Raw genomic sequence first — 26,989 nt, 5'->3', positions numbered from 1 at the left:
CCAAAAGTGCTTGGCCAAGAGATGAGCAGGGGCGTAGCTGAGCTCAGAAAGGCTGGCAGGAGCAGCGGTATTGCGTGCAGGAGGGTAGCTTCGCGTGGAGGCGGCGCCATGGTGGCCGCGACCTGGGCTCCACCCTGCCAAAAGAAGGGGGTGGGCCTCGATGTCAGTCAGGGGAGATCAGGAAAGCTTAGCAATTCCTCCGGGAATTAATTCTCCAGAAACAAAAATGCAGGCTGACCCACAAGGGCGAAGGCAAGGACGCGAACATCCAAGCCCCAAACTCCAAAGCCACCCAGCACATACCTGTACCTGAGGGCGCAGAACTGAGTTCTGACTCTAGGAGACAAACAGGCACACTCCCGCAGATACACAGAAACAAGGAGCACCCGCCCTAGGCCCAGACGCACACACAGATACTGGGCTACACGTGACCCTCCCCCAAAGGGACCATCCTTCTCCAGACCCCGTGTCTCTCTTGCCTCATTGGGCGTCCTTTCCCATCCTCTGGTTGCTCAGGCGGATGCAGGCAGAGGAGGAGGTGATCTGGAAGGAAGGAGTCACCAAGCATTCCTGCCCCGCCATCAGGCCGGCTCACCTGGGTCCCAGCCCCGGCTCAGCCAGAGCAGCTGCTCAGGTCTGATGAGCACTGCAGAGCGCTGCAGGGGCGGGGCTACGCCAGGCTGGGGCCGCCAATCAATGCCGGACCACGCCTGCTAGCCCCGCAGCCCGGACCAGGTGGGCCACAGCTCCCTCGCCGCCACCCCATTGCCGTCTGTGACCCGTATGCCTTCCTACACTGGCGGAAAGTCTGGGCGAACCGGCAGCTTTATTGGTTCAGGTCGGCCAGCATGCGGTTGCACAGTGCGGCGTACGGGTTGAGCGTCACCAGCTGGCGCCGCGCGAAAGGGCTTCCCAGCCGCGCTACCCACTCGAAGTCCCTGCGGGCGTCTTTGTCCCGGCCCTGCAGCCGCGCCATGAGCGAGCTCCAGGTCTTCCAGGGCTCCTGTGGGAGGAACGAACACAGAATCCGGGCTCAGCATTGGGGCCCTGGGGCTCGGCCGTTTACTACCCGCTCGCACTTTATCCTAGAGGTAGGTATTGTTATTCCCATTACTCAGGTGAAGACTGGAAGAGTGGGTAAGACATGCCCTGGCTGCATAACCCGTTAGTGGCAGAACTGGGACTATAGTCCAGGTCTCCCCTTGATCCACACCAAAACGTGAAGTTGCTGGGACAATTTTGAATGGTCACCATGTTCATGAATCTGGCCGATTGCTAGCATGTAGCAGGCAATTTATTTCACACGTGCCTTATTAACCATCTACCGTATACCAGGTGACTAAATCTGAATCCCAGAGTCCAAGACAATTATTAACTGACAACCGTTTCTTACAAATAAAGCCCATTTCTCTTTCGTTTCCTTTTGAAGGCTTTTCTTTATATTGTGATTTAAAACAGCTTCTCTCACCTGTTTTCTCCACTGAGTGGCTTTCCTCAATCCTTATTTCCATAATGTTCATTATTTTGTTTCAAATTTTCTTTGAAGGAGGTCTTGGAGCCAGAGCTAGTCTGTCCCATTTTTAAATTTTCATTGTCTTCATAAAATACTGGGATTAGGCATCTGAACTCAACCTTAGGCCGACGGCTGGTATCTACTATCGGGTCCACTGAGCTGCATTTCTTCTGGGCTGTTTCATTTCACTCATGTTTGTTAGGATCCCGGAAGGAGAAACACACAGGCCAAAGGGGTTAAGCAAGGTTTATTGTAGAAGCATAACAGCCGGGCTGAGCTGAGGATGGCATCAGCCCCAAATGCAAGGGGACCTGAAACATATGGGGCTTGTGGTGGGCTTTTTCAGTGGGAGCGTGTTGGGCAGATAAGTTGGTGGGGAAGGGTGAAAAGTCCCTAAGTCCAGTGAAATGGGAGGTGAGCATGTAGCCTTTGCCGCCCATGACAAGGTATGGTTCCCACACAAGAGGTAAGGGAAGAGTCTGATTCCCACACTACAGGAGGGTAAGGGATAGGGCCCTACTGGGCCTAACAAAGCTCTCTAAAGAGCCTGTCAGGGTGCTTGGGGAGCTCCAGTCATTCTAGAGCAAGGCTTATCTTCCCTCTTCTATCTCTGTTTGTTTTGCTCCCCAGAACTCAGTAGGGGGTATACTCTCTACTGCACCTGGACCTGGACCTTTCAGAAGCTTTTTGATGACAGCATGTCTCAGTTTCCCTAAAAGGCGCTGGTCTGGGGAAATTGAAAGGCCCCTCCAGGCGAATCGCCTTTAAGCCCCTCTGGAGTTTTAGTGTGCAGGCTGTTCCCAGAGACCTTTATAACCCTGACCTGGCATTCCTGGTCCCAGGAGCATCTCCACCACCATGAGTCTTAATAGTCTAGTAGTTCCCTACTAGGTTTCTGTGGTTTACATGGCTTATTGATCTGCTCTCTGGTCCCTAGCATGGCCCCCTTTGTCCCATTGTCCCTACTCCAGCTAGAGTGATGGGAATGCAGCAGGTTTGATCCACTCACTCCCAGTGAAAACCCTTTAATGCTTCCTGTTTACCTCTAGGCTCTACTCCATCCTCCCACCACTCCTTGTTCCTGCCAGCCTGGAAATTGGAAGTGCCCTATGCATGCCTTTTGGACGTCTATAGGCTGTGCCTCCTCCACTTCCTCCCCTCCATCCAGCTTACTCCTACTCATCCTTCAAAATTCATTCTTCAGTAGCGGATCCCTCTCAACTTCTTATGGTGATGTAATTATGTGTCTGACCTACCCCTAGCCTGAGCTTGAGAAGCAGTATCATGTGAGGACTAAGAGCATACACTCTGGAGCCCTACCACCTGCTTCAAATCCCAGCTCTGCCACTTCTTAGCTGTATGAGAGTAGCAAACTACTTAACCTCCACACTTCAGTTTTTTCATCTGTAAAGGGAGATAACAAAAGTACATACCTTTCAAGGTTGTTGTGAGGATTAAATGAATTACTACATCTTACATATAAAGTGCTTAGTGCCTGGTCCATAGTAGTTGCTATAAAGTAGTATACCTTTTATCTTTGTGTCCTCAAGCACCTGGCCCACTGCTACAATAGTGGAGACTCTCATTAAATGTTTGTTAGATAAATAAATGGAATGCATGTATTCTGACTTTCACAACAGTCCCAAGATGTTAGCAGGACCCATAATGTATCAAATATAAGTAAGAAGGCAGATTCCAGAGGGGTTTATTGACTCCCCACCCCCATACCTTGGCCCAACAGCCACTGCCTCTCTGATCCGTGCACTTCAGGGCCCCTGCTGCAGAGATTCCAGGGTGTCTCCCCTCACCTGCCACATATCCCCGGAGATGCCAAGGGCTTGATTATTGTAGGCTGAGGCCCTCTCAGGCCACAGGTTGATGGCTTGTCCAAACCTCTCCAAGGCTCTGCTGAGGTCACCAGCCTCTGCTGCTATCACCCCTGCAGCTCCAGGGCCTTGGACTGCTCCATCTGTGCTCAAGGGAAAATTCCACCTGTACTGGGGAGACCCTGAGAGGGGACAAGTATGTGGTTGGGAGCAAAAATCAAAGACCACCTCAGGCTTTGGAAACCTGGCACCTGAGCCAGAACTGACTAGGCTGGAATATGGGTCACAGCAGTTGTCAGATGCAGTATTTGGGGCAGAGGGAGCTGAGGTCACCAAGGCTGAGAGCTAGCAATGCTTGAGTCCCAAAGGGATCTTAGTTGGTTCTCCATTGTCAAGTGAATAAAGCTCAAACTTCTTACCCTGTAGCTAAAAGACTTGATCAAGGTCACACAGCCCATGAGTTGCACAGCTTGGATTTGAAACCAAGTCTTTCTGGTTCCTTAGCCCATCCTCATTTTGTTCTACTACACTGTCTCCAACACAGAGACCACATGACATTCCCAGGTCATGAAAATCACTTCTTATGTATTGCTCAACTTTTCAGCCTGAAGTCTCAGTAAGGCTTAGGCTTTACTCCTTTAGAAACAGAAGGCACCAAAAACTTCTAATGGGGACATTAGTCTCTATTCCCCCTTAGTGACCGATGGAAAAGCCAAGGAGTGCACTCACTGTGAAGGGATCGGTTCAGTGCTTGGCACATATGGTATGTAACACTGAATGCTTGCTTAGATTGGAACCATTCAGCTGAGCCATGCCTTGCCCTGTTTCTATCTTCCATTGTCTGTGGGGTGATAAATTCTGGTATGACAAAGATGTGAGAGTTTAATATTGCCCTCCTCCTGCTGAAACACAGTTAAGCTTGGAGCATGGGGAGAATTAAGTGGTGAATTCTGTGAGCTTCCTGGGGTTTTATGTCCATTTCCTTCACCAAGTTAGGGAAATTTTCCATCATTATTTCTTCAAACAGCTGTTCAATATCTTGATTTTCTTCTGTTACGCCAATCAGATGGATATTTGGAGCCTTAATAGTGTCTCGTATCCTCCTTAAATTATTTTTATAGTCTTGGTGTCAATGTCTTGCCATTCTGATTGAGTGTCTTGATTGGCTTTCCCGTCCTCTAGATAGGGCATTTGATCCTCTTCCTTATTCTCTTTGTTTATTCCTTTGTTTATTCCATTTAAAGTACTTCTCATCTCAGATAATATGTTCTCCATTTCATACTGGTTCCCTTTTATAATTTCCATTTCCATTTTTATCTCTTTGTTAAAGTTCTCTACACTTTTCCAAAGTTCATTGAGCATCTTTATAACTAGTATTTTGAACTCTGCACCTGTTAGATTACTTGTCTCCATTATATCTGGATCTCTGTTCTGTTCTGTCATATGGTTTCTGCTTCTTTGTCTTCCCATTGGCCGCCTTTCCATGTCTGTTTCTATGTACTAAGCAAAGCTCCTAAATCTCCCGGTCTTATTAGTGTGGACTTGTGAAGTAGGTGTCCAGTGGCACAGTCCTAAGAGGAGTTCAGCTGCAGGCCAAATTTAGCCCAAGCCTCTACCCCTCTGGGGCCATCTGTTAAGATTTAGCAAGCAGTTCACAGATGCTGTGCTTATAGTTGCCTCATAAGGCCACACCAGAAACTGAGGCCAGCTGCCTCCTTCAGTGTGAGTCTCAGCAAAGAGGACCTGATTCGCTGAGGATACACCTGGCTGTGGCTTGGGCGGGGCCTGAGTCGGAGTAGGCAGGGTTTTAGGGAATCCTCTGGGCAGAGCGACCTCTGTTATCCCATTTGATGATGTCACAGCTATGGCGGCGCTGTGTCTGGTGCACTGGTATTGGGAATGCTCATCAGGGAATAATGGATACAGCTGGCACTTCTGTACAGAGCATGTCTAGCCTCGGCCCTCACTTCGACATTGTCTCCCTGTAAGTCCCTGGTGCCCCCTGCGTGCAGCCGATCAGGCACTGGTGCTCAGAGTGAACAGGTCCCTCACCCCGAAAATCCGCTCGCAGATGTGGCCCCTTTAAGAGGTGTCTGGCTCTGCCACAGCGTCCGTCTCACTCAGCCGCTGTGGACCAGGCAGCCCCGTGTCCTTGCCCCGTCCTGCCTTCTGCCACTGCAGGGTGCTTTCTTGGATTTCTTGGATTTCTTCATAGTCGTATGGCTTATTCATGTAGATCCCAGGCTATTTTTTCTTGCTGCTGCTCCGTGTTTCCTTCACATCTTTGATTTGGTCACCAGAGGAAGAAACAGAGCTTCTATCATCTATCCCACTTTTTTCTCTCTAGAAACTTCATTTTTTTTTTACAACTATGTACATGTTTTTTACATTTAATCTTTTGTAGAGAGCTTTCAGCATTATTATTTTTTGAACTATTATTTTCTTTCATCCCTGTCACAGAGAGTTAACACTGATGGACTTTAGACACATATTTTTCCTTTTTTCTTTTTCTCTTTTTCTCTTTTTCTCTAACCAGAAGCTTGGAAGAACACAAGAAAAAAAAACAAAAAACAAAAAACAAACAAAGAAAACCACAAAAGATCTGTAATACACGGTAAAGTTGTCAAGAAATGTCTTATTTCTAGAAAAGAAGCGTGTCATCTGTTGAGCTTTTGAAAAAAATTATTCAACTATCTGTATTTACTAAAGAGACAAAATTTCAATAAAGGAAACACCACAAATCAATTTCCTTAGTTGAAAGAACTAGAGTACCTTGAAACAAGATACCAGGAAAGCACAGAACCCAATTTTCTCCTCAGTTCAGGTAGTAACCCCAACATTCATAACCAAAAATAGAGAAACAAGGAGTACAGGTACTGCCTGGCAACATTCATGGACAGAAAAAATTCCAGGTGACACCATTTCTGAATTAAGGGCTTCCCCCTTAATTCTTGTTATTGGGCTAAAAAACAGGAGGGACGGTGCTAGAAGTGGGTGACGGTAACAGAGGGAACCAAGGGACAACGTTCCAGCCAAAGCGTCAGCACCATGCAGCTATTCTGGTTGTATAGTTGTCACTGGCCACCAGGAAATGCAGCCACAACAGGTTCTAGCAGTGAATCTGTAAGGGAGCTGGCTCACTCACTGAGGACTGACCAGGTTTGCAGCTGATACTCTGTAGGGACTTGGGGTGCCCCTGGGGGATTCTCAGGAGTGACCCACCACAGTTCCTCAGTCTGTACTTTTGTGTGGCGATTCCCTAGGTCACTTTCAAAACAAACTCAGAAGTGTTTTGTAGGTTGCTATGCAGTTTTTATTTTTGCCTTCTTTCCCTCTTGTAGGGAAACAGCTCATTCCCCAAGTTGCTGGCGCGTATGGTGAATCTTGGCAATGGACTCAAGGCTGAGTTGTAAGGAGTTTCTCATTTCCGTGGTTAGAGTTGGGGAGTGGAAAGGCAAGGCAAAGCATCTGCAACTGGCAAGAGAAGGAAAGATGTGGATTCTTCCCTCCACCTCAGGGTTTGGGATTGGTAGAAAGAGAATGAGGAGGGGGCTCAGTACAACATGGCCCAGCAGGGAGGTAACTAGGTCTATTTAGCTGAGTTTTCTCCACTCCTTGACTGGTCATTGAGTCTTTCTCAAAGTGAATTCAAGACCCATCAAAGCACTAATCAATTTTGTAGCAAACACAGTTTAAGAGTTTTTTTGTTTGTTTGTTTTTTTCCTTAAAAAAAAAAAAAAGGATTTACGAAAAAAACCTCACACAGTGCAATAATAAAGGAATTCAGATACCAGTGAAACCCATAGGGCCACTGTGTCTTGTTCATGGGCAAAAGGTGGAAGGGGGGTGAGGCTGGGTAGAGTGCTCTTCCCCGGTACCCTGCTGGTACTTCTCCATGATGACAAGGAAGTCTCTGCCATCTGGCCACAATGCTGGGCTCCCTGCATGACAGTGAAAACAGTGACGATGTTCTAGCAAAGCCACCAGACAAAGTTCTTAAGGTCAGGGAAGAACAGGGAGCCCAGAATGGAAGGCAGAGCAGAGTCACGAGTCGTGGGGCAGAAAGCGCTGGACTGAGTCAGATTGCCTTGCTAGACTTCCATAGGAACAAGCTTCTTGTGGTGGAAAAAGGAAAAGGGTGCCCCGCCCTTGCTGGACTACACTCCTGTGAAAACTATGGCTGACAGACACAGAGAAACATCTGCTTTGTGAGTGGTCACACTGTTCTTCAGTTTCAATGGGCTGCCCCAAAAGAGGGCATAAAGGGAATGTGTGGTTTTTGCTGGTATGGGGACTTGGTAGGCAGAGGGAAAGGGAGCGAGTGACCTATGATGCAGATGGTGATGGAAAATGTCAGGTTGCCACTCAGCTTGGTTGCTAACTCTGAAGTAGAAAAGATGAGGGGAAAGTAGATTACCACCTATCTCCATTGAGCTAGTGCTCGAAAGTAGAGGCAGTGCAGGGAAGATGAGAAACTGCTGTTGAGATACAACTGTAGCCTCTTGAGGAGCTTCGATATGGGAAGAAAGGGAGTGACCCGATGGAGTTGGGTGACCTTCCTTTTCCATTTATTGTCAAAGAGCAAACCCAGAAAACATTAATGTCAACAGGGCACAAAATAAGCTACACATTAAACTAAAAGCACACTTCCTGGGGGGAGCTGGGCAGGAAAATATAGACTGTGTGTGTACAGCTGAATATTTTCTCTAATTTTATCCTATGATATATATATATATATATATATTAAAAACTAATCTTTTAAATTAGGATAATACTGTGATTTAAAAAGTAGCCTTGTCGTAAGTGCTTCTCCCTATGAAATGCTTCTCATAGAAAATATACAAAATATATTTACATTTATAAAATGTTAAATAGTAGGCTATAAAGAAAACAGAGCAAAATCTAGAGACCTAATTTAACAGGTTCAGGACATTGTCTTGGGGGAAGGAAGCAAAGAAACATTTGATGCTGTTATGACCACATCTAAGGAGTAATCAGGTCAGTAGTGTCATTTATTTACTTTATCCATGGATTTTGCGTAGGTGGCAGAGTACCCTTAATACAGGGTGGTCTGTTACCTAAGTTTTGGGCCCTGATGTCTGATTAGTGTTTTGCCTTCAACTGGGCACTCACCATTTAAAAATTAAGTCTTATGTCTTATGTCTTAACAATGGGAAAATAAAGTTAATGTGTCCTAGGCATGTGGCCAGGGGTCATCCTGGTTGTGATACTCTGGTTGTTGCATGATTCAAATTATATTTAAATATCTTCCTGTTCTAAAAAAACCATGCTACATATGTTTCTTTAAAATGCTCAGTGGAGCTTTATGAAAACTTCTCCAAATTCTGTCCAGTTATGGCCAATGGCCACTGGCTACTTCCCCACTGAGAATGCTAACATGCTCAGGGAACATTTTTGTAGACTCTTACTTATGCCCAATGAGGAGTGTCCTTGAGCAGGAAGCTGCTTTCTGCTACCACCCAGAAAGGATGGAAAAGCAGTGGGATGAAGAACAGGAAATTAAGAAAGTGGAGTGAAGAGAAGGAAGGAAAGGGAAGCCATTCCTATTATCAAGAAAGGTAATTGGCTGAGATAAAGCTCATAAGTGGGGGATAATACTCCCACTTAAAGGCCACAGGCTCAATGTTTGATAATTAATTGGCATAACCCCAAGATAGCTCTTTGACATCAAAGATGCTAAGAATCCTGTCTCCCAACCAGAAGTGAACTCTCAAGTGAGAGGATAGTAGGGAAAGCCACCAGACCTTCTCTGTTGGTTTGTTCAACAGATGGCTACAGGCTGGGCCTGGCTGACAAGCTGTCAGGTATCCAACCAACCCTATTTTTGGGGCTTTGCCTGACCCCTTGCATATAGTGCCTGGGAAAGGGCCAAGGCGAGGATGGCAACTTCTCTCTGAGGAGATGCTCAGGCCCAATCTCCCAACATAACTAACCCTCAATAGGCTTCTTCTAGGCAAGTCTGCTAGGGACCCCGTTTCCCACTTTTTAATGGCATATAATCAGAGGGGCCCCAGGAGAAAGCCAGTCACAGATCTTTTCTTTGAGACCTCATCTCTCTCTCCAGCATTATGACCACATGTATAATGTGAATATGGGACATGAGGGAGCTCAGCCATCATGGAGGCCCTGCAACCGTGCCCACTCAATCCTAGAACTCCTAGCTACTGGCAAGGGCCTTCAGCATTGGATGGCCCTGGGTCCTGGTACCCCAACACGGGGAGAGAAGAGCAGCTTTAGTTTAGAACTTCTGGCATTTGTTGGCACCACAGCTGCAGGGTAGCTTGTTGCTGGCATCTTCAATGAAGAACTTATAGTCATAAGTGAATTCCTCCCCTTGGTAGATCTTGCACATGACAAAGATAACAATGTGCTTCTGTTCATCAATATTGATGATCCCAGGATTTAGGCTCACATGAGTGATTGATGAAGCATGCCGGTATCCATTACCTCTGAGTCATCAACGCAAAACATGTAGCAACCTTTGCCCTATATGTGAAGGAGAATGGAGAAGAACTTGTTATTGATTACAGCTGAGGTTTGAGAACATTTCCCAATCATTTCTAATGTGACTTATAACCACTGATTAACAAAGTTTCTTTTGGTACAATTTCCAGATTTCTTCCATCTCTTAAAATACTTCCATGATGAATTCCTAGATTATAGGCACTAGACTACTGTTTTGTTTGTTTGTTTGTTTGTTTTTAATGTCTCTGCAGGAAAGAGAAACCTAAAAATTGTGTTGTTATGTGCTTTTGATTCTAGGATGTAATCAGGAAAAAAAAAACCTTCAAAGAATATCTTTTTGTACTAATCCTTAGAGTGGATTATGAAGTTTTACTGGGCCTACTATGAATTTCAGAGATGTTAAAAGGTTAAAAAAAAAACAAAACAAAACACTATCTTCTAATTGATAAAATGCACAATTTATTTTTTGATCTAGGGATTATATTTACAGTTGATGACCACTTTCTACAATAAGACAAAAGAACTGGGAGAGAGAAATTATGAGATTCATCTTGCTGTCATAATACTTTTCTCACTTGTTTGTTGTATGGAACAGATGACATTGCCAGCACACCTAATTACCATCACACCTACATCAATGTTTCTCTTATAAAAAAGTCCTCGACCATGGGTGGGACACCTAGGACATAAAGATAGACAAGAGATCAATCACAAATTTTGCAATAAGGATAGTTATGTGAATACATGAATAAATTATTAAAATCTCCTGGTCTGTTAGTTCCCCAAGAAGTATAGGCACTTGAAGGAAGAACAAAATAATAATCTGGACCCACCTAATTTGAGTACATTAATTGTTCTAAAAAATGGACAAGGTTTAAAAATTCCTCCATTCTGTAGTCCACCAGAAGTAGCAATATTGTAATGTCTATTATATTAAATTCCCTGTTCAGTACAAGAGCTGCAGGATCCCAGGGCATCAGCATTAATTAATAATACCTATAAAACCTCACTTACTAAATGAGTGAGGCCACTCCAGTATTTGGTCCACTTTGATATTGGAAAACTTCATTACTTGTCTGTAATTCTCTAATTTTATCCAGACCTGTAGACACCAACTGCCTCCCTGGAAGTCTTTTTTAAGTGCCGGAAACACGAGGGCATTGGCAGATTCATACCAGTTGCCCTCCTAAAGAGACAAAACAAGCACATTATTAATTTTCCTTCAGGAAATAATTGGTTTTTGAGTCTTGGATCGAAGGTTCCTGGAAAAATGACTACACTATTCTCTTTGTTCAATGCCAAGCATAACAAATACATTATAAAATTAGGCCAATTTTAATATGTATAGCACTTTTTGACCATGATGATGATGGTAGTTCAGCCAAAGTTGACAGAATATACTATAGTCAAAGAAAAGAAGATATACATCTAATAGTTAGTTGAATTTCTCCTCCATATCACATGTTCTTCTCTTTTTGCCAGCCAGCTACTGCTGTTTCAACACGAACTGTATTTCAGTCTTCTTAAATGTTACCCAGGAAATTCTGATCTCAGCAAAATTTCACAGCGCCCTGAAGAGCTGGAGTAGAGGAAAGCTGAGTATTTCTCATGTCCCTCTCCACTCAAGACTCACCGAGCTGACTTCAGCTATACCTCCTCCTCGCCCTCATCGGTGTTAGGATCACCTACACAATTCCATCAGGATGGTATTCATGAGGCTGCTGATGTTTAGAAGCCAGGAAGTTAAATATGTCAAATGCTGACTTCCTGAAGCCAAAAGATTGCAAGATATTTAGAGAAATGCTTTAATAAATGCAGCGAAGGGCAGCATTAACGCTGGAAATCTCAAAAGGTCGTATGAGAAAATATATCATTAGATAATAAATCAAGACCCAAAACTGCTTACAGAAAATGATGGCACTTGCCTCAGGTGGACTTCAGCCCTGGTTGAGCCATGAGTGTTCAGGGGTCGTTCCTTGGTCTCCTCTGGTTTGTGGAAATGGAATTTGTAATTCCTGCAGTGCTTGGCACCTGATAGCTGCTCAGTCAGAAACGCAGCTGCATCGTGGAGAATCCTCAGCATCCTCAAACCACTAACAACTGTACGATCAAAAGCATTAGGGTTGTGAGGAATGAGGCCAATAGGGAACTGCACAGCACTCAAGAAATGCCTGTGCCAGAGAATCACTCTGCCAGAGGCTGCTCAAGAGCGACTTATATTAAAGACTAGCCAGAAATTAGCATTAGATAGCCATTAAAATAATGCAGATACAGATATATCAATATGGAAAACATTCATGACAGATTAAGTTGGAAAAGCGAGCCACCAAACTGGATGATATTCTATGTTCTGTATGTAAACAGAAATGCTCGATGCATTATTTCACTTCATGGTCCTAATGACTACTGAGGCAGGAGTCGCTAGGTTCATTTTAAGGCAAGTAAACCCAGGTTCAGAGAATTTAAATACCACAGGTAAGGTCACATAGCCAGTGTGACAAGATTTGAAACTTGTATAATTCCAAACGTGATCCCATTTTTGTTTATAGGTAATCGAGTAACTGGGTTCTGTAAGCTCATATTCACGCAAGTGGCTCACTAAGGTTGAAAAGGATTGTTAATAAACCTCTAACACAGAACTCTGTGTTGTTATAGTGACTGTATGGAGTAATACCCTCAATAGCTGCTCTATTTTACTCCTCAGTCTCATGCCCTTGATGAGCACTTCTTATTTCTTTTTACTTTACAAAAAGATTTATATTAGTCTGCTGGCACAGACAATGGAAGACTTTTTAAAAGGACTGGCTTCTTTCATTAATAGAATGGAGCACAGTAACACTGCCACACTCTTTTTGAAACTTAACAAATAATTAATGCTCTTTATAATTAATTTTATTAAGTGAACAGTATCATTTAATTTACAGATATTATTGTTGTATTATTAAGAGATACCAAAACAATAATGGTGTTCATTGTGGAAAAAATATGTACGTCATAAACATAATTGTGTTAGGATCACCTATGCAATTCCAATGGACATTCAGTCTAAGTTATGAAGCATGTTAAGGATGTAACCTAAGTGTAATTTGGGGACCACATGCTATGACTGAAAGGATATCCATGTTAAAATGTAATCAATAGTAATTCTGGGAGGCGGAACCCATCTATATTTAATTTGTTATTATAATTATTTGCTTTTCCATATTTAAAATTCTCCTCTGCTTAGGTAATTTTTTAGAAGAGGAGAAAGTTATTATTAGATGTAAAATTTCTATTTCACTTAGAGAATTTCAAAGGGAGATAATTTTGTTTCAATGGCAGGTAGAAAAGTTGTCTCCAGATAAGCAACATTCTTTTGAACAAAACTGCTGTTCCTATGAACTCAGCTTAAGTATGTACACAAGTCTATGTTATGAGTTTAAATCAAAAGACAATGGGAAACATTTTTTTTCTGTATAGCTCTGATTTTCCCCAAGAATTTTTTTTTCCTTAGGAGTTTTAGATTTCTGTGGATTCCTACATAGAAAAAAAATTGAAAAACATAAGTATATTTCACAAAAAGTTCACTTTGATACTTGGGCTATGTGTTCAACTATAAATTCACAGAGGGCTTACAGTGAGATTAGGCAATGTGTCAATAATGGGAAAACAAAGATGAATCATGCATGTTCTCAAAGAGCTGTTGGCAGAAGGAGGCAGATATGTACACTAATACAATGTGAAAGTATCCTGGTTCATAAAGTACTATAGAAACTTTTATGAGGCAACAATCTATTCTATTGTAGGAGACTTATTAATTCAACACGTATTTACTGAGGACATACTACATCCCACATCTTCTTTCTATCTCTCCACTGTGCCAGCCAGAACCTTGGGAATACAGAGGTGAACAAGGCAGGCAAGGTACTTGTATTTATAGAGCTTTTATTTCATGGAAGAGACACATAATAAACACACAAAGGTGTTCCCACTTCAGGGCTTTTCTGCCTGCTGTTTCTTCTGCGGTGAGGACTTTAACTGTTGCGCAACTGGCTTCTCATTATCTGAGGTTTCTGTTTTAATGTCACCTCGTCAAGAGATTCCTTTCCTGACCTCTCTATCTAGAAGAGGCTCCCTACCCACCTTTGTTTCATGTTCTATTTTATTACCCCACCATTTTATCTTTTTTAGAGTTCTTATATCCGCCAATAGAATATAAGGTCATGAGGGCAAGGACAAGATGACAGCACTGGAGATGGAGAACAATAGAGAAATTTTGGACTGGGTAACACAGTGGTCATTGTGGTTAACCCTCGGCAGCCATCCCAGCCCAGATGATTAGTCTACGCCAACCGTGGGAATCCCAGTTCCCTTGGTGGTGACTAGCTTAGGAATGGGTGTGGTATGAAGTTCTGGGCTGTGAGATGTGAGACATGCACTTCTTGCTAACAAAAATTTCCTCCTCTGAACACTGCCATGACCGACTGTGATCCTGGGAACTGCTGCAGTCATTCACTAACAGCCTGAGGATGAAGCCTTACCATGGACAGCAAAGTGGAAAGAAAGAAAGAATCTAGGTTTTTATGACATTGAAAACTCCTATATCGATCAATTCTGATGCTTGTCCTACCTCTGGACTTTCTGTTATATAAGATGATAAATCATCTTCCTGTCTAAATCAGTCAAGAGTTGTGGTTTCTATAACATGAGGCCCAAAGAATCCTAAGTGATAAGGCAATAGGTATAGGGAAGAATGGCCTAAAAAGGCTAAAGAAAGGAGGTGAATTTTAGCAACGTCTTGAAGGACCGACAGAAGTTTGTCAAGCAAACAAGAGGATTTTAGGTACAGGAGAGAGAAGATGGAGAGAAGTAGAGGGAACTGCATGAACAATGGTATGCTAAGGTGAAAACACACGCGATCTAAGTAACAAGAATCACTTGAGGTACATGTTAAAAATTCAGCTTTCTCACCTCCCAGACATGTGTTCCTATCTGCAGACCACATTTTAAGACACATTGATGGATCTGTAACAGTAAATAGTGTAGTGTTACTACAGAATGAGGACTCTCATGGGGTGAAGAGAGTGGTGAGACCTGCGGCTGAACAGACGAAGTAGGGTGAATAGGACCTTGTCGTGTAAAGTATCCATAGACTAGAAACCTCAGGAGAGTATTGCTGAGTCTGTGTCTACTCAGCAATTATATCTTAAGAGTTTATTTAACATGGTGCCAGGTATATTACAGGTATTCCATAAATATTTACTAATAATAAATATTTGAGGATTGAAATTTTATACCACAGTAGTAGGCAACAATAAGAAGCTTTTGAGGTACCTCTGGTGACACTGATGATTCGTTATAAGGAGGAGAGATGAGGGATTCAGGGACCAGTTATAAGCCTCTTTAATATTATAGGTTAGAGAATAACAAAGGTTATGCTTGAGGAAGAACAGAGAAGAAAGGAATGTGACTTTTTGTGGGGTAGAATCAATCATGGTGACCACTGGGATGTGAATGATGAGGGAAAAGAAGTTTGTCAAGATTTACTGGGTTTTTCTGACCTAAGCTATAGGAGATGGCAGGAAGAATGGGTTGAATCATTGATGTGTAATGTGAGTGCATGGGGATAGCTGAATAAGCCTACAGAGTGGAAGTGTGAGAGGGGCAGAGGCTGAGAACCCAGGAGAATCCTACCTTTAAAAAAAAAACCTTATTTGCTAACTGTTCTCTTAAAAACTGAATATATTTAAATTAACTACGTTTTTAAAAAGTTTAAAAAAATATTAGAGGGATAGTTTTATAAACCTAGGAAAGGTATAACCAATGTACAGTATACTTGAAACTAATAAAATAAAATTTAAAAGATTAACACTCATAGAAATAAAGTGAAATACTACAGAGAAGTAAAGTAAAGGTTGCCATTCTAATTTCTCAGGTCTTACTCTTCAGAGGCTACTCTCTCTCTCTCTCTTTCTCACACACACACACACACACACACACACGCACACACACGTATCTAAAAGGAATCATGATCTTACTGGATATATACTGTTATAACTTGCATTTTCAATTAATTTGCTTTAGATCTCTCTCTAAATTTTCTCAATAAAGAGTATTTGCGTTGCTTCCAGTTTTCTGCTACCACATGTTGGAATGAAAATCCAAATACATTTCTGTGACTTGGTTGAGACCACCTACCTATAGGATAATTTTTTAGATTGGAATTGCTAGATGGAAGAGCATGTAACTTGAAAATTTTGATAGCTATTGCTCCTCCAAATAGTTGTATTAATGATGTAAGAGAGAGCCTATCTCCTCCATCTTTATCTATATTATCTCCAAATTCTAAATCTTTGTTAATGAAGGTGAAAATAATTAATCATGTTTTAATATGCATTCTTAAATTTATGAGTGAGGTTGAGTATCTTTTCATTGTTATTGGCCATTTGTATTTTTTGGGAGATAAAATGCCTATTGTGTCCTTTGCTCTTTTTTAATTAAAAAATTCTGAAAAATTTAGAATATAGAAGAGTACACAGTCTGTTATAATAGCTACACATGTACCTGCCACTTAAACAAATGTTAATATTTTCTAACACATGCCTCAAATGTTTTCCCTCCATTTCTTCTTCAAACAAAAACAAAATCATTATAGATAAAGTTAAATGCCTCTAAGTACTCATTCACATCTCTTCCCAGGGCCAATCTGAAAGGAAGTTAGAGAGGTATGGAAAGATAGATATGGAAAAAAAACAGAGTCAACAGCAGATTTCTACCTTAGATTAGGTTAAATCTTTAACATTCACTTGAAACAATTGTACTAATGATGTTTTTATACTGCCTAAATTTAATGTGAAGTCGGATAGCAATGAGAAACTTTCAATTTTAAAAAGAAGGAAGGTATAACAGAACCACAATGAGATATCACTTCATAATCAGCAAGATGTCTGTAATAAAAAGATAGTAACAAGTGTTGGCAAGAATGTGAATTTTGGAACCATTGTACCTTATTGGTGGAAATGTAAAATTTTAAATGGTACAGCTACTTTGGAAAAACTCCTTGGCAGTTACTAAAAAGTTAAACATAGAGTTACCATATGACCCAGCAATTCCACTCCTATGTATACACCCAAGAGAAATAAAAACATGTCTACACAAAAACCTGTACATGAATATTCATGGCAAAATTATTCATCATAGTCAGAAGGTGGAATAAACTCAAATGCTCATCAGTTGATGAATGAATATTATGAATGGTATATCACATAATGGATACTATTTGGCAATATAAAGGAACAAAATACTAATAAAAGCCATACATGAAAAACCCTCAGAAAATAACATACTTAATGGTGAAAGGATGAAAACTTTTCTTCTAAGATCATGAACAAGGCAAGGATGCCTGCTTTCACTACTTCTATTCGACATAGTACTGGAAGTTCTAGTGAGGGCAATTAGGTAAGAAAAATAAAAAGCACCCAAATTGGGATGGAAGAAGCAAGGATATCTGTATGCCGATAATATGTTATATGTAGAAAACCCTAAAGTGTCCACAAAATATCTATTAGAACAAACATACAAACAAATAAATTCAGCAAAGTAGCAGGACATAAGATCAACACACAAAAATTGGTTGCATTTCTATAAACAAATAATGAACAACCTAAAAAAGGAAAGTTTCAAAAACAATTTCATTTATAATAGCATCACAAAGAGAAAAATACTTAAAATTAACTTAATCAACGCGATGAAAGACTTTTACAATGAAAACTACGAAACATTGCTGAAAGAAATTTTAAAAAGGCATACTAAATGGAAAGACATCCCAGGTTCATGGATTGGAAGACTAAGTATTGTTAAAATGTCAAGACTACTCCAATACTACCCTACAGATTCAATGCAATCCCTACCAAAACCCCAATGACCTTTTTTGCTGAAATAGAAGAACTCATCCTAAAATTCTTATGGAATCTTATGGGACACCAAATAGCCAAAACAATTAAAAAAAACAAAAAACAAAACGGGAGGACTCATACTTCTTGATTTCAAAACTGACAACAAAGTAATCAAACATTGTGGGACTGGCATAAAGACAGAGACATGTAGACCAAAGGAGTAAAATAAAAAGCCCAGTAATATACCCTCATATATTTGGTCAAATTATTTTGCTGAGAATGCCAAGACAATTCAATAGGGAACAGACAGCCTTTCAACAAGTGGTGCTGAGAAATCTAGATATCCCCATGTAAAAGAATGAAGTTTGACCCTTACCTAACACATACATAAAAATTAACTCAGAATGGATCAAGGACCTAAATGTAAGACCCAAACTATAAAACTCTTAGAAGAAAATATTGGACAAGATCTTCACAACACTGGATTTGGCAATGATTTCTTGGATATGACACCAAAGGCATGAGTAACAAAAAACAGACAAACTGGACTTCACAACAATTAAAACATTTTGTGCCTCAAGAGACACTACCAAAAAAATGCTAGTATTTAATAATTTCTCTCACTTCTGTCTCAAATCTCTTCAGTCAGGATAATGGCCTTAATGTGGCACATTAGGTATATTAGGTTATATGAATAAATATCTATACATAAATAAATAGCTGCTGATAATGTCATGTTCGTTATTTTAATTCATTCTCACGATAAATTTTGAAGGTTGCATTAATATTCCCACTTTCTACATAAGGAAACTGAGATTCAGAGACATTAATTAGCCTGCATCCAATGTAATACTGAGTAACAATGCAGGAATAAAGCTTGAAGTCAGTTATCTCTGCCTCCAGAGCTCATGGTTTCTTACCACCATTCCGCATGGCAGTAAAAGACATAGATAAACCACAAAAATCTTTGTTCCATTGACAGAAAGGGCTAGGCTATTCAATTTGAGGCTGAGAACACTGAGTCAAAATGCTAGTTTCCTCCAGGAGTAGAATTTTACACGTTATCAGTAATTGGTTCAGAGCGACTCCTGGGAGAAACTGTGTACAGATTTAATTATAGTTTACCCAATGACCACCACAGTTGGATGGAACAGGACCTATGAATCATATATTCTTCCTCGCCAAATATCTCCTTCACCAATCTACAAAAAAAAAAGAAAGAAAGAGAAAAAGAAAGAAAGAAAGAAAGAAAGAAAGAAAGAAAGAAAGAAAGAAAGAAAGAAAGAAAGAAAGAAAGAAAGAAAGGAAGAAAGAAAAAGAAAGAAAGAAAGAAAAGAAGGAAGAAAGAGAAAGAAAGGAAGGACACTATCCACAGAGTAAAAAGGCAGCTCACAGAATGGAAGAAAATAAAGTATTTGCAGATCATATACCTGATAAGGGATTAATATCTAGAAGATATAGAGAACTTCTAAAACTCAACAACAACAAAAAACAAACGACTCGATTAAAAAATAAGCAAAGCACTTGAATAAACATTTTTTCCAAAGAAGATATTCGAATGACCAATAAGCACATGAAAAGATGCTCAACATCACTAATCATTTGGGATGTAAATAGAAAACTATAAGATACCACCTTATACCCATTAGGATGGCTACTAACAAAAACAAACAAACAAAAACACCAGAAAATAACAAGTATTGGTGAGAATATGGAGAAACTGAAACCCTTGTGCACTGTTGGTGGGAATGTAAAATGGTACAGCTGCTGCAGAAAACACTATGATGGTTCTGCAAAAAATTAAAAATAGAATTTTCATATAATCCAGCAATTCCACTTCCGGGTATATACTTCAAAAAATAAAAAGAGGTCCTCGAAGAGTTATCTGTATACTCATGTTTATAGAAAAATTGTTTATAATAGCTAAAACACAGAAGCAACCCAAGTGTCCATCAGTGATCAATGGATAAGCAAAATGTGAAATAATATTCCACGTACAGTAGAATATTATTCAGTCTTAAAAAGAAAGGAAATCCTGACATATGCAACAAAATGGATGAATCTTGAGGACATTATACTATGTGAAATAAGCCAGTCACAAAAAGACAAATACTGTATGATTCCACTTATATGGATACTTAAAGTAGTCAAAATCATAAACACAAAAAGTATCATGGTGGTTACCAGGGGTTCGAGTAAGGAGGAGAATGGAGAATTATTGTTTAATGGGTATAGAGATTCATTTTTTACCAGATGAAGAGTTATGGAGATGAATGTGGTGGTGATGGTTGCACTTCTGGATATTTATCTGAAGAAACTCAAAACACTACTTTGAAGAGACATGTGAATCCATATGTTTATTGTAGCATTATTTACAGTAGTCAAAATATGGATGATACCTGGGTGTCCCTCAATGAAGAAATGAACAAAGAATTTATACAATGAAATATGACTCAGCCATTAAAAAAAAGAAAGGAATCTTGCCATCTGTAACAACATGGTTGGACCTAGAGGGTATTGTGCTGATTGGAGTAAGTCAGACAGAGAAAGACAAATGCCATATGATTTCACTCACAGGTGTAACCTAAAGAACAAAATAAACTAACACAACAGAAAAAAACTCAAAGACACAGAGAACATTATGATGATTGACAGGTGGGAGAAGGTTAGAGGGATGGCTGAAAAAGAGGAAAGGATTAAGAAGTTCAGATTGGTAGTTACAAAATAGTCATGAGGGATCTTAAAAGTTCCGCCTGAGAAATGCAGCTAATAATATTGTCATAAATATGTATGGTGTCAGATGGGTACTAAAATTATCAGGGCGATCACTTCATAAGTTATGTAAATGTCTAATCACTATATTGTACGCCTGAAACAAATATAATAATTATGCCAACTGTAATCGAAATTATATATATATATAAAAGAAAAACACAGATGACTCTCAAAAACATGCTGAGCAAAAGAAACAAAAGCTCATAGTTTTGGTGAGGTGTAAGGGATCAGACACTCTTATCTAGTGATTAGCAAGAGGCATGAAAGAACCTTTGGGAGACAAGAATATTCTGTTTCTTGAACTTAGTGGAGGTCACAGGGGGACCTCTGTAAAAATTCCTTGAGCTACGCACTTCTGATTGATACATTTTACTCTTTGTAAATTATACTGTGGCAGCCTGACCTTGCCTGACAATTTCCTGCTTGAACGAATCAGTTCCTGACTGCCCTCTCCCCACTGCCCGCTTCCACGGACTCTCCTGCTAACATCAGTTTTCTCATAGCTTGCCAACCAATCAGTGTTCTTATATCTGTAGCTGTGTAGAAATAACAAGACTGTATAAAACTGCCTGTTATGTTACAATCAGGGCTCAGCCTTTCGATAAGAATCTGCTGAGCTTGTGGGGGTATCAATAAATGCTGCTTCCTGCTTATAGCCTCGGTGTCCTGTCTCTCTGTTCGAGAATCTCACAATAATATAACTAAAATATAAAACCAAAAAGAGTAAAATATAAAAATAAAACCACAAGTTTTTCCCACTTTCTCCTATTTACTGTTCCGCATCTACACTTTTCTCTCCTCTCTGCCCACTTCTATTTCTGGTTCATGCTTCTTGCGTGTGAGTTTCTAGAATGGAGTCTTATACCGAAACTGTATAAATTTACAACTGTAAGCATAGTCAGGTGACAGCCATATTTAAGGTAAAATAGAGGAGGGAAGAAGGGAACTGACCTTTTCGACTAAAGCACAACAAAGCCACACACAAGGACTTCTGTCAATACTGACACATGGCTCCTTGTCCAAGGACACTTAAGGAAGGCACATTTCTGATGGCCCTGATCTTGGCTCCCATCGTGACATGTCTTCCTTACAATGGCTGTGGCCCTTTTGACAGTGTTCCTACTTAGGGATTACAGTGACTTTTTGGTGTAAGACCTCAGAAAATACATTTCTATGCTAGAAAGACTTGTCAACTCTTCAAGAGGTGTTCCACGCTCTGGCCTCTGGCCCTTTAAGGCATCTCTGGTCACAGGCCTACTACTTAGAAGTCTAATCGCCTAGGCCTGGTACTCATGGAAACATAAGAATATTTTGATTGACATGTTTTGGTTACCACTTGGCAGTTACTGGTATTTCTTCATCTGAGGAATACTCCTCCTGCCTTTTTTATTTGTTGGGGAACATTGTGGTTGTTTTGGCCTGGTTAAGGAGAGACTTGGGATTTCTTGGGGGTTACCTTTAATCATTTCATCTTCTTGTGAAGAGGTTAAATGTCATTGGATGGTTCTACAAAAGAGGTAAGCCCAGGCCACTTTTACTTTTACTTTGGCATAAACTACCATCATCCCATTTTCAGCCTGGTCTACTAGCCTCTGTGCTATTGGATTTTTTAACCAAGACCATCTGAGTATCACTCAGAATATCCATTATAACTTGCAACATTGAGTAATAGCATGTCCACCATCCCATCTCTATTTACATGAAAGAGGGACATGACTGAGTTTGAGTGTGAGAAAGCAAATGGCTAATGTATGCCCTAGAAATGGAAGTAATGGGGTTGCCAAACCACAGAGTCTCATTGCTTCAGTAAATTTAGAACACATCTTCGCTTTTTATAAAGCATATGCTGTTTTGAGATACATGTTAATCGTGGTAAAATATACATAGCATAAAATTTACTATTTTAACCATTTTTAAGTATACAGTTTAGCAGCATTAAAGACATTGACATGATTGTATAACCATTGCCACCATACATCTCCAGAACTTTCTCACCTTCTCAAACTGAAACTTCATCTCTATTGAACCCTAACTCCCTATACCTCCACCCCCACCCCCAGCCCCTGACAACCACTGTTGTGCTTTCTTTCTCTATGAGTTTGACTCCTTTAGGGTCTTCGTTTAAATAAAATCATCTAGTATTGTCCTTTTGTGTCTGCCTTATTTCACTCAGCATGATGTCTTTCAGGTTAATTCATGTTGTAGCATATATCAGAATCCCCTTTTTATTAAAGACTGAATAATGACTGTTTCGTTGTGTAGATACACCCCATTTTGTGTATCCATTCATCCATCAATGGACATTTGGTTTATTTCCACCTCTTGGCTCTTGTGAATGATGCTGCTGTGAATATGGATATGCAAATCTCTGTTTGAATCCCTAGTTTCCTTCCTTTGGGTGTATGTCCTGCCAGAAGTGATGATTCTATGTTTAATTCTTTCAGAAATCACTGGACCATTTTCTTTTCTTTTCTTTTCTTTTCTTTTTTCCTTTTTGTTTCTTGTTTATTTGCGCTGTACCATTTTCCACAGTGGCTGTACCATTTTATATTCCCAGCAGCAATGCACAATGATTCCAATTTCTCCACATCCTTGCTAATACTTGTAATTTTGCTGCTGTTATTAATTAAAGCGTGAGCTTTTAGAAGGTCTTCAGCCATACTGAGATAAAGAAGATGAGGATGCAAGTATTTCTATGTCTCGATATGCTGCTGTACTTCAAGATTCGATTTCATTATTTATGGGACATAGAGAAGGCCGCATCTGGCTATTATTATAACTGACATGGGCTTTGTCTATTTGTTAATCCTCTTTAAAAAGATTTTTAAAAAAATTTTCAATTACAGTTGGCATACAATATTATATTAGTTTCAGGTGTACAACATAGTGATTAGACATTTGTATAACTCAGGAAGTGATCACCTCAAGAAAACTAGTATCTGTCTGAAACCATACATAATTATCACAATATTATTGGCTATATTTTTATGCTATACTTTATATCTTCATGACTATTTTGTAACTATCATTTTGTACTTCTTAATCCCTTCCCCCTTTTTCACCTACCCCCAACCCCTTTTCATCTGGTAACCCTCAAAGTATTCTCTGTATCTGTGAATTTGTTTCTGTTCTTGTTGTTGTTTATTTTGTTCTTTAGATTCCACATGTACGTGAAATCATATGGCATTTGTCTTTTTCTATCTGACTTACTCCACTTAGCACAGTACCCTTTAGGTCCATCATGAAATATCTTCTTCCATCTCATTACTTTTAGTCTGTGTGAGTCTTTTAATCTGAAGTGAGTCTCCTGTAGGCAGCATACGCAGGGGCTTGTTTTCTTATCCATTCAGCCACCCTATCTTTTGATTGGAGCACTTAATTCTTTTTCATTTGAAGTATTTGTTGATAGATATGTAGTTATTGCCATTCTTTATTCATGTATTTTATTCATTCATTCACTCATTCAATTATTGTTTGATATATATTTTTTTCTTCTTAAAGTCTTTCCAACATTTCCTATAATACTGGCTTGGTAGTAATAAACTCCTTTAGCTTTTTCTGCTCTGGGAAGTTCTTTATCTGTTCTTCAATTCTGAACAATAGCTTTTCTAGGTGGAATAATCTTGGTTGTAGGTCCTGACTTTTCATGATTTTGAACATTTCGTGCGAAACCCTTCTGGCCTGCGAAGTTTCTGTTGAGAAATCAGCTGACAGTACTATGGGAGCTGCCTTGTAGGTAAATATTTACTTTTCTCTTGCTGCTTTTAAGATCCTCTCTTTGTCTTTAACTTTTGGCATTTTAATTATGATGTATCTTGGTATGGGCCTCTTTGGGTTCATCCTGCTTGTCACTCTCTGTGCTTCCTGGGCTTGTTTGTCTATTACCTTCACTGGGTTAGGGAAGTTTTGGATTCTTTTATCTTGTTGCTGTTCTGATTGGGTGTCCTTCTCTACCCTGTCCTCTGCTTTATCCTATCTGTTGCTTCCCTCTAATGTACTCTTCATCTCAGATATTGTATTCTTCATTTCTGATTATTCCCCCATTATGTTTTCCATCTCGATTTTTATGTTTTCTATCTCTTTGTTAATGTTCTCCCTGAGGTCATTTACTCTTCCCCTAAGTTCCTTTAGCATTCTTATAACCAGTGTTTTGAACTCTGTATCTGGTAGGTTGCTTGTCTCCACTTTGTTTAGTTCTTCTGGAGCTTTGTTCTGTTCTTTCATGTGGAATGTGTCTCTTTGTCTCCCCATTTTGGCTGCCTCCTTGTATTTGTTTCTATGTATTAAGTAGGGTTTCTAAGCCTCCCGGTCTTAGTAGGATGGCTTTATCTACCAGGGGCCCAATGTCACTGCCTTCTCTGATCACCTGAACGAGATGCTCAATGTGTGTGTCCCTTCTGTGGGTTGTGTGTTCCCTTCTGATGTAGTTGAGACTTGGTTCCAGTTTGCACTTCAGTGGGAGAGATTGATCCTTGGGCTGATTGGTTATGAAGATTGGCTGGTGAGGAGCTAACCCTACGGAGCAGAATTCACTTTAGCAGGGCTCTGGTGCCTGCCCAATCTACCCTTCAGGTATGTCCTCCTCAGATTCAGCCCTGGCTGGTGCTCCAGCTCCATTGCCAGTCAAAGCAGGCCACCAGGTGTGCTGGCCCAAGGGCCTCCTGGGAGGGGCCCAGCTGTAGGCCATGTGTAGCTGCAGCCTGTACACTTTCAAAGCCACCTGGTAAGAGTCAGCAAGATATCCACAAATGGCTGCCACTTATGCTGGGCTTATAGGTGCCTCGAGAGGCCTAGCCAGAAACCGAAGCCGGCTTCCGCTAGTGACGGACTTGGTGCTGCTCAGCAAGAGGTACAGGTCATGATGAGGCCAGACCCCACTTTTTTGGATTTTGTGAGCCTTTGAGAGAGTTTAGAAAAGTCCACAACATGAGCCAAGACAGACCATGTGTGTGAAATAAGCCACTGGAGGCGACTTTTTTGGGAAACAAGTTGGGATAGTCAGAGTCTCAGGAATCACTCAGGTGAAGCAACCTGTGTTATCTAGGTTGATGGAGACTCGGATATGGAGGACGCCTGCGTTGCATTCTGCGAGCAGAGAGAGATCATCTAAGGAACAATGGATACTGCCAGTACTTCTGTCCAGGAGAAAGCCACTCTCTAGCCATCACTCTGAAAACCAACAACTTAGTGTCCTCTCATAAGTTCCTGGCACTCCTCAAGCAACTGCTCCAATGCTGGAACTCAGGGTGGGTGAGTCCATCAGCAAGTAAGTCCAAGCATGGGCCCTTTAAGAGGAACATTTGTGACTTCGGCTGGCCTCTGTCTCATTTATCTACAATCTCTGCTGGTTTTTCACAGCTAGGAATTGTGGGGACTTCTCTTCCCAGCACTGGAATCCTGGGCTGAGGAGCCCAGTGTGCAGCCAAGACCCCTCCTGATTCTCACATGGTTGTGAGACCAGGCTGTTGGACATCTCTGCCCCTCCTACCAGCCTTGAAGTGGCCTCTTATGTATGTTTCCAGTTGTATGACTTCTCTTCAGCCAGACCTTGGGCAACTCCCAGTGATGATTGCTCTGTAGTTCCTTTATAATTTTGCTGTGGTCCAAGAGGAGGAATGCACAGCATCTACCTTCAACACCATCATGACCGGTCTTCCTCCAATTTGCACTTCTTGATTCCTTCATCTTTTCATCCAGCACCCTAACTCTCTTCTCATCAGGAAACCATCAGTTTGTTCTCTGTCTGTAAGTTTGCTATGTTTATTTGTTAATTTTATTCTTTAGATTCTACATGTAAGTGAAATCATATAATATTTGTCTTTCTGACTTATCTCAGTGTAATACCCTCTAGGTCCACCCGTGTTGTTGCAAATGGTAACATCTCATTCTTTTTTATGGCTGAGTATTATTCCACTTCTTTATCCATTTACCTTTCAATTGGAGTATTCGATCCATTTACATTTAAAGTAATTATTGATAGGTATGTAATTATTGGCATCTTATTGTATTCTGATTGCTTTTTCATTGCCTGTTTCCTTCTTATTCTCTTGTTCTCCCTTATTGGATGTTGATGACTTCCTGCAGTGTTGTGTTTGGATACCTTTCCCTTTATTTCCTGTATATCTCTTATAGGTTTTTGGTTTGTAGTTTTCATGTGTTTCATATGTACCAAGCTATGTTTATAGAAGTCTATATAAAGTTGATATCCACTTAAGTTCAAACGCATTCTAAAATCACTACCATTTTCACTCTCCCCCTCCATATTTATGCTTTTGTCATTGTTTTTTACTTGTTTATGTCTGTGTGTTTGTGTGTATCTCTTAATGTACTGTTGTTATTAAATGTGATTTTCCTATCTTTGCCTTTTAAACTTTTAACTAGATTTAGTGTTAGTTAATCCTCTGCTTTTATTATGTTTCCTTTTGTAAGTGAGAATTGTTTTCTTTGCAATATTTTCTTATTTTTATTTTTGATTTTTTCCTTCTTTTTTTTTCTTTTTTTTCCAGAAGTCCCCT

At 40.5% G+C, this 26,989-nt stretch overlaps 1 protein-coding gene across 1 annotated transcript; it reads left to right on the top strand.

Annotated features, from left to right (window-relative positions):
* The first annotated feature begins 108 nt into the window (after positions 1–108).
* LOC120612201 (uncharacterized) lies at positions 109–25,643 on the top strand. The gene is made up of 3 exons (XM_039874682.1): positions 109–166; positions 586–1,091; positions 25,519–25,643. The coding sequence occupies exons 1-3, from the start codon at positions 109–111 to the stop codon at positions 25,582–25,584; spliced, it is 630 nt and encodes a 209-aa protein (XP_039730616.1). The 3' UTR covers positions 25,585–25,643.
* The last annotated feature ends 1,346 nt before the right edge of the window (positions 25,644–26,989 follow it).

This window comes from Pteropus medius, unplaced genomic scaffold, assembly GCF_902729225.1.
Source record: "Pteropus medius unplaced genomic scaffold, Ma_sr-lr_union100, whole genome shotgun sequence".
Classification (NCBI taxonomy): domain Eukaryota; kingdom Metazoa; phylum Chordata; class Mammalia; order Chiroptera; family Pteropodidae; genus Pteropus; species Pteropus medius.
Note: the sequence above shows the minus strand (reverse complement) of the source record. Positions and strands in the feature narration are given on the sequence as shown.

Bases quoted from the DNA above. Each gene is read 5' to 3' on its own strand.
- LOC120612201 (XM_039874682.1), top strand. From the start codon at position 109: ATGGTGGCCGCGACCTGGGCTCCACCCTGCCAAAAGAAGGGGGTGGGC. The intron at 167-585 runs GTCAGGGGAGAT...CCCCGCCATCAG, and splicing joins GGGGGTGGGCCTCGATGTCA to GCCGGCTCACCTGGGTCCCA. The intron at 1,092-25,518 runs GTAGGTATTGTT...TGTGTTATCTAG, and splicing joins GCTCGCACTTTATCCTAGAG to GTTGATGGAGACTCGGATAT.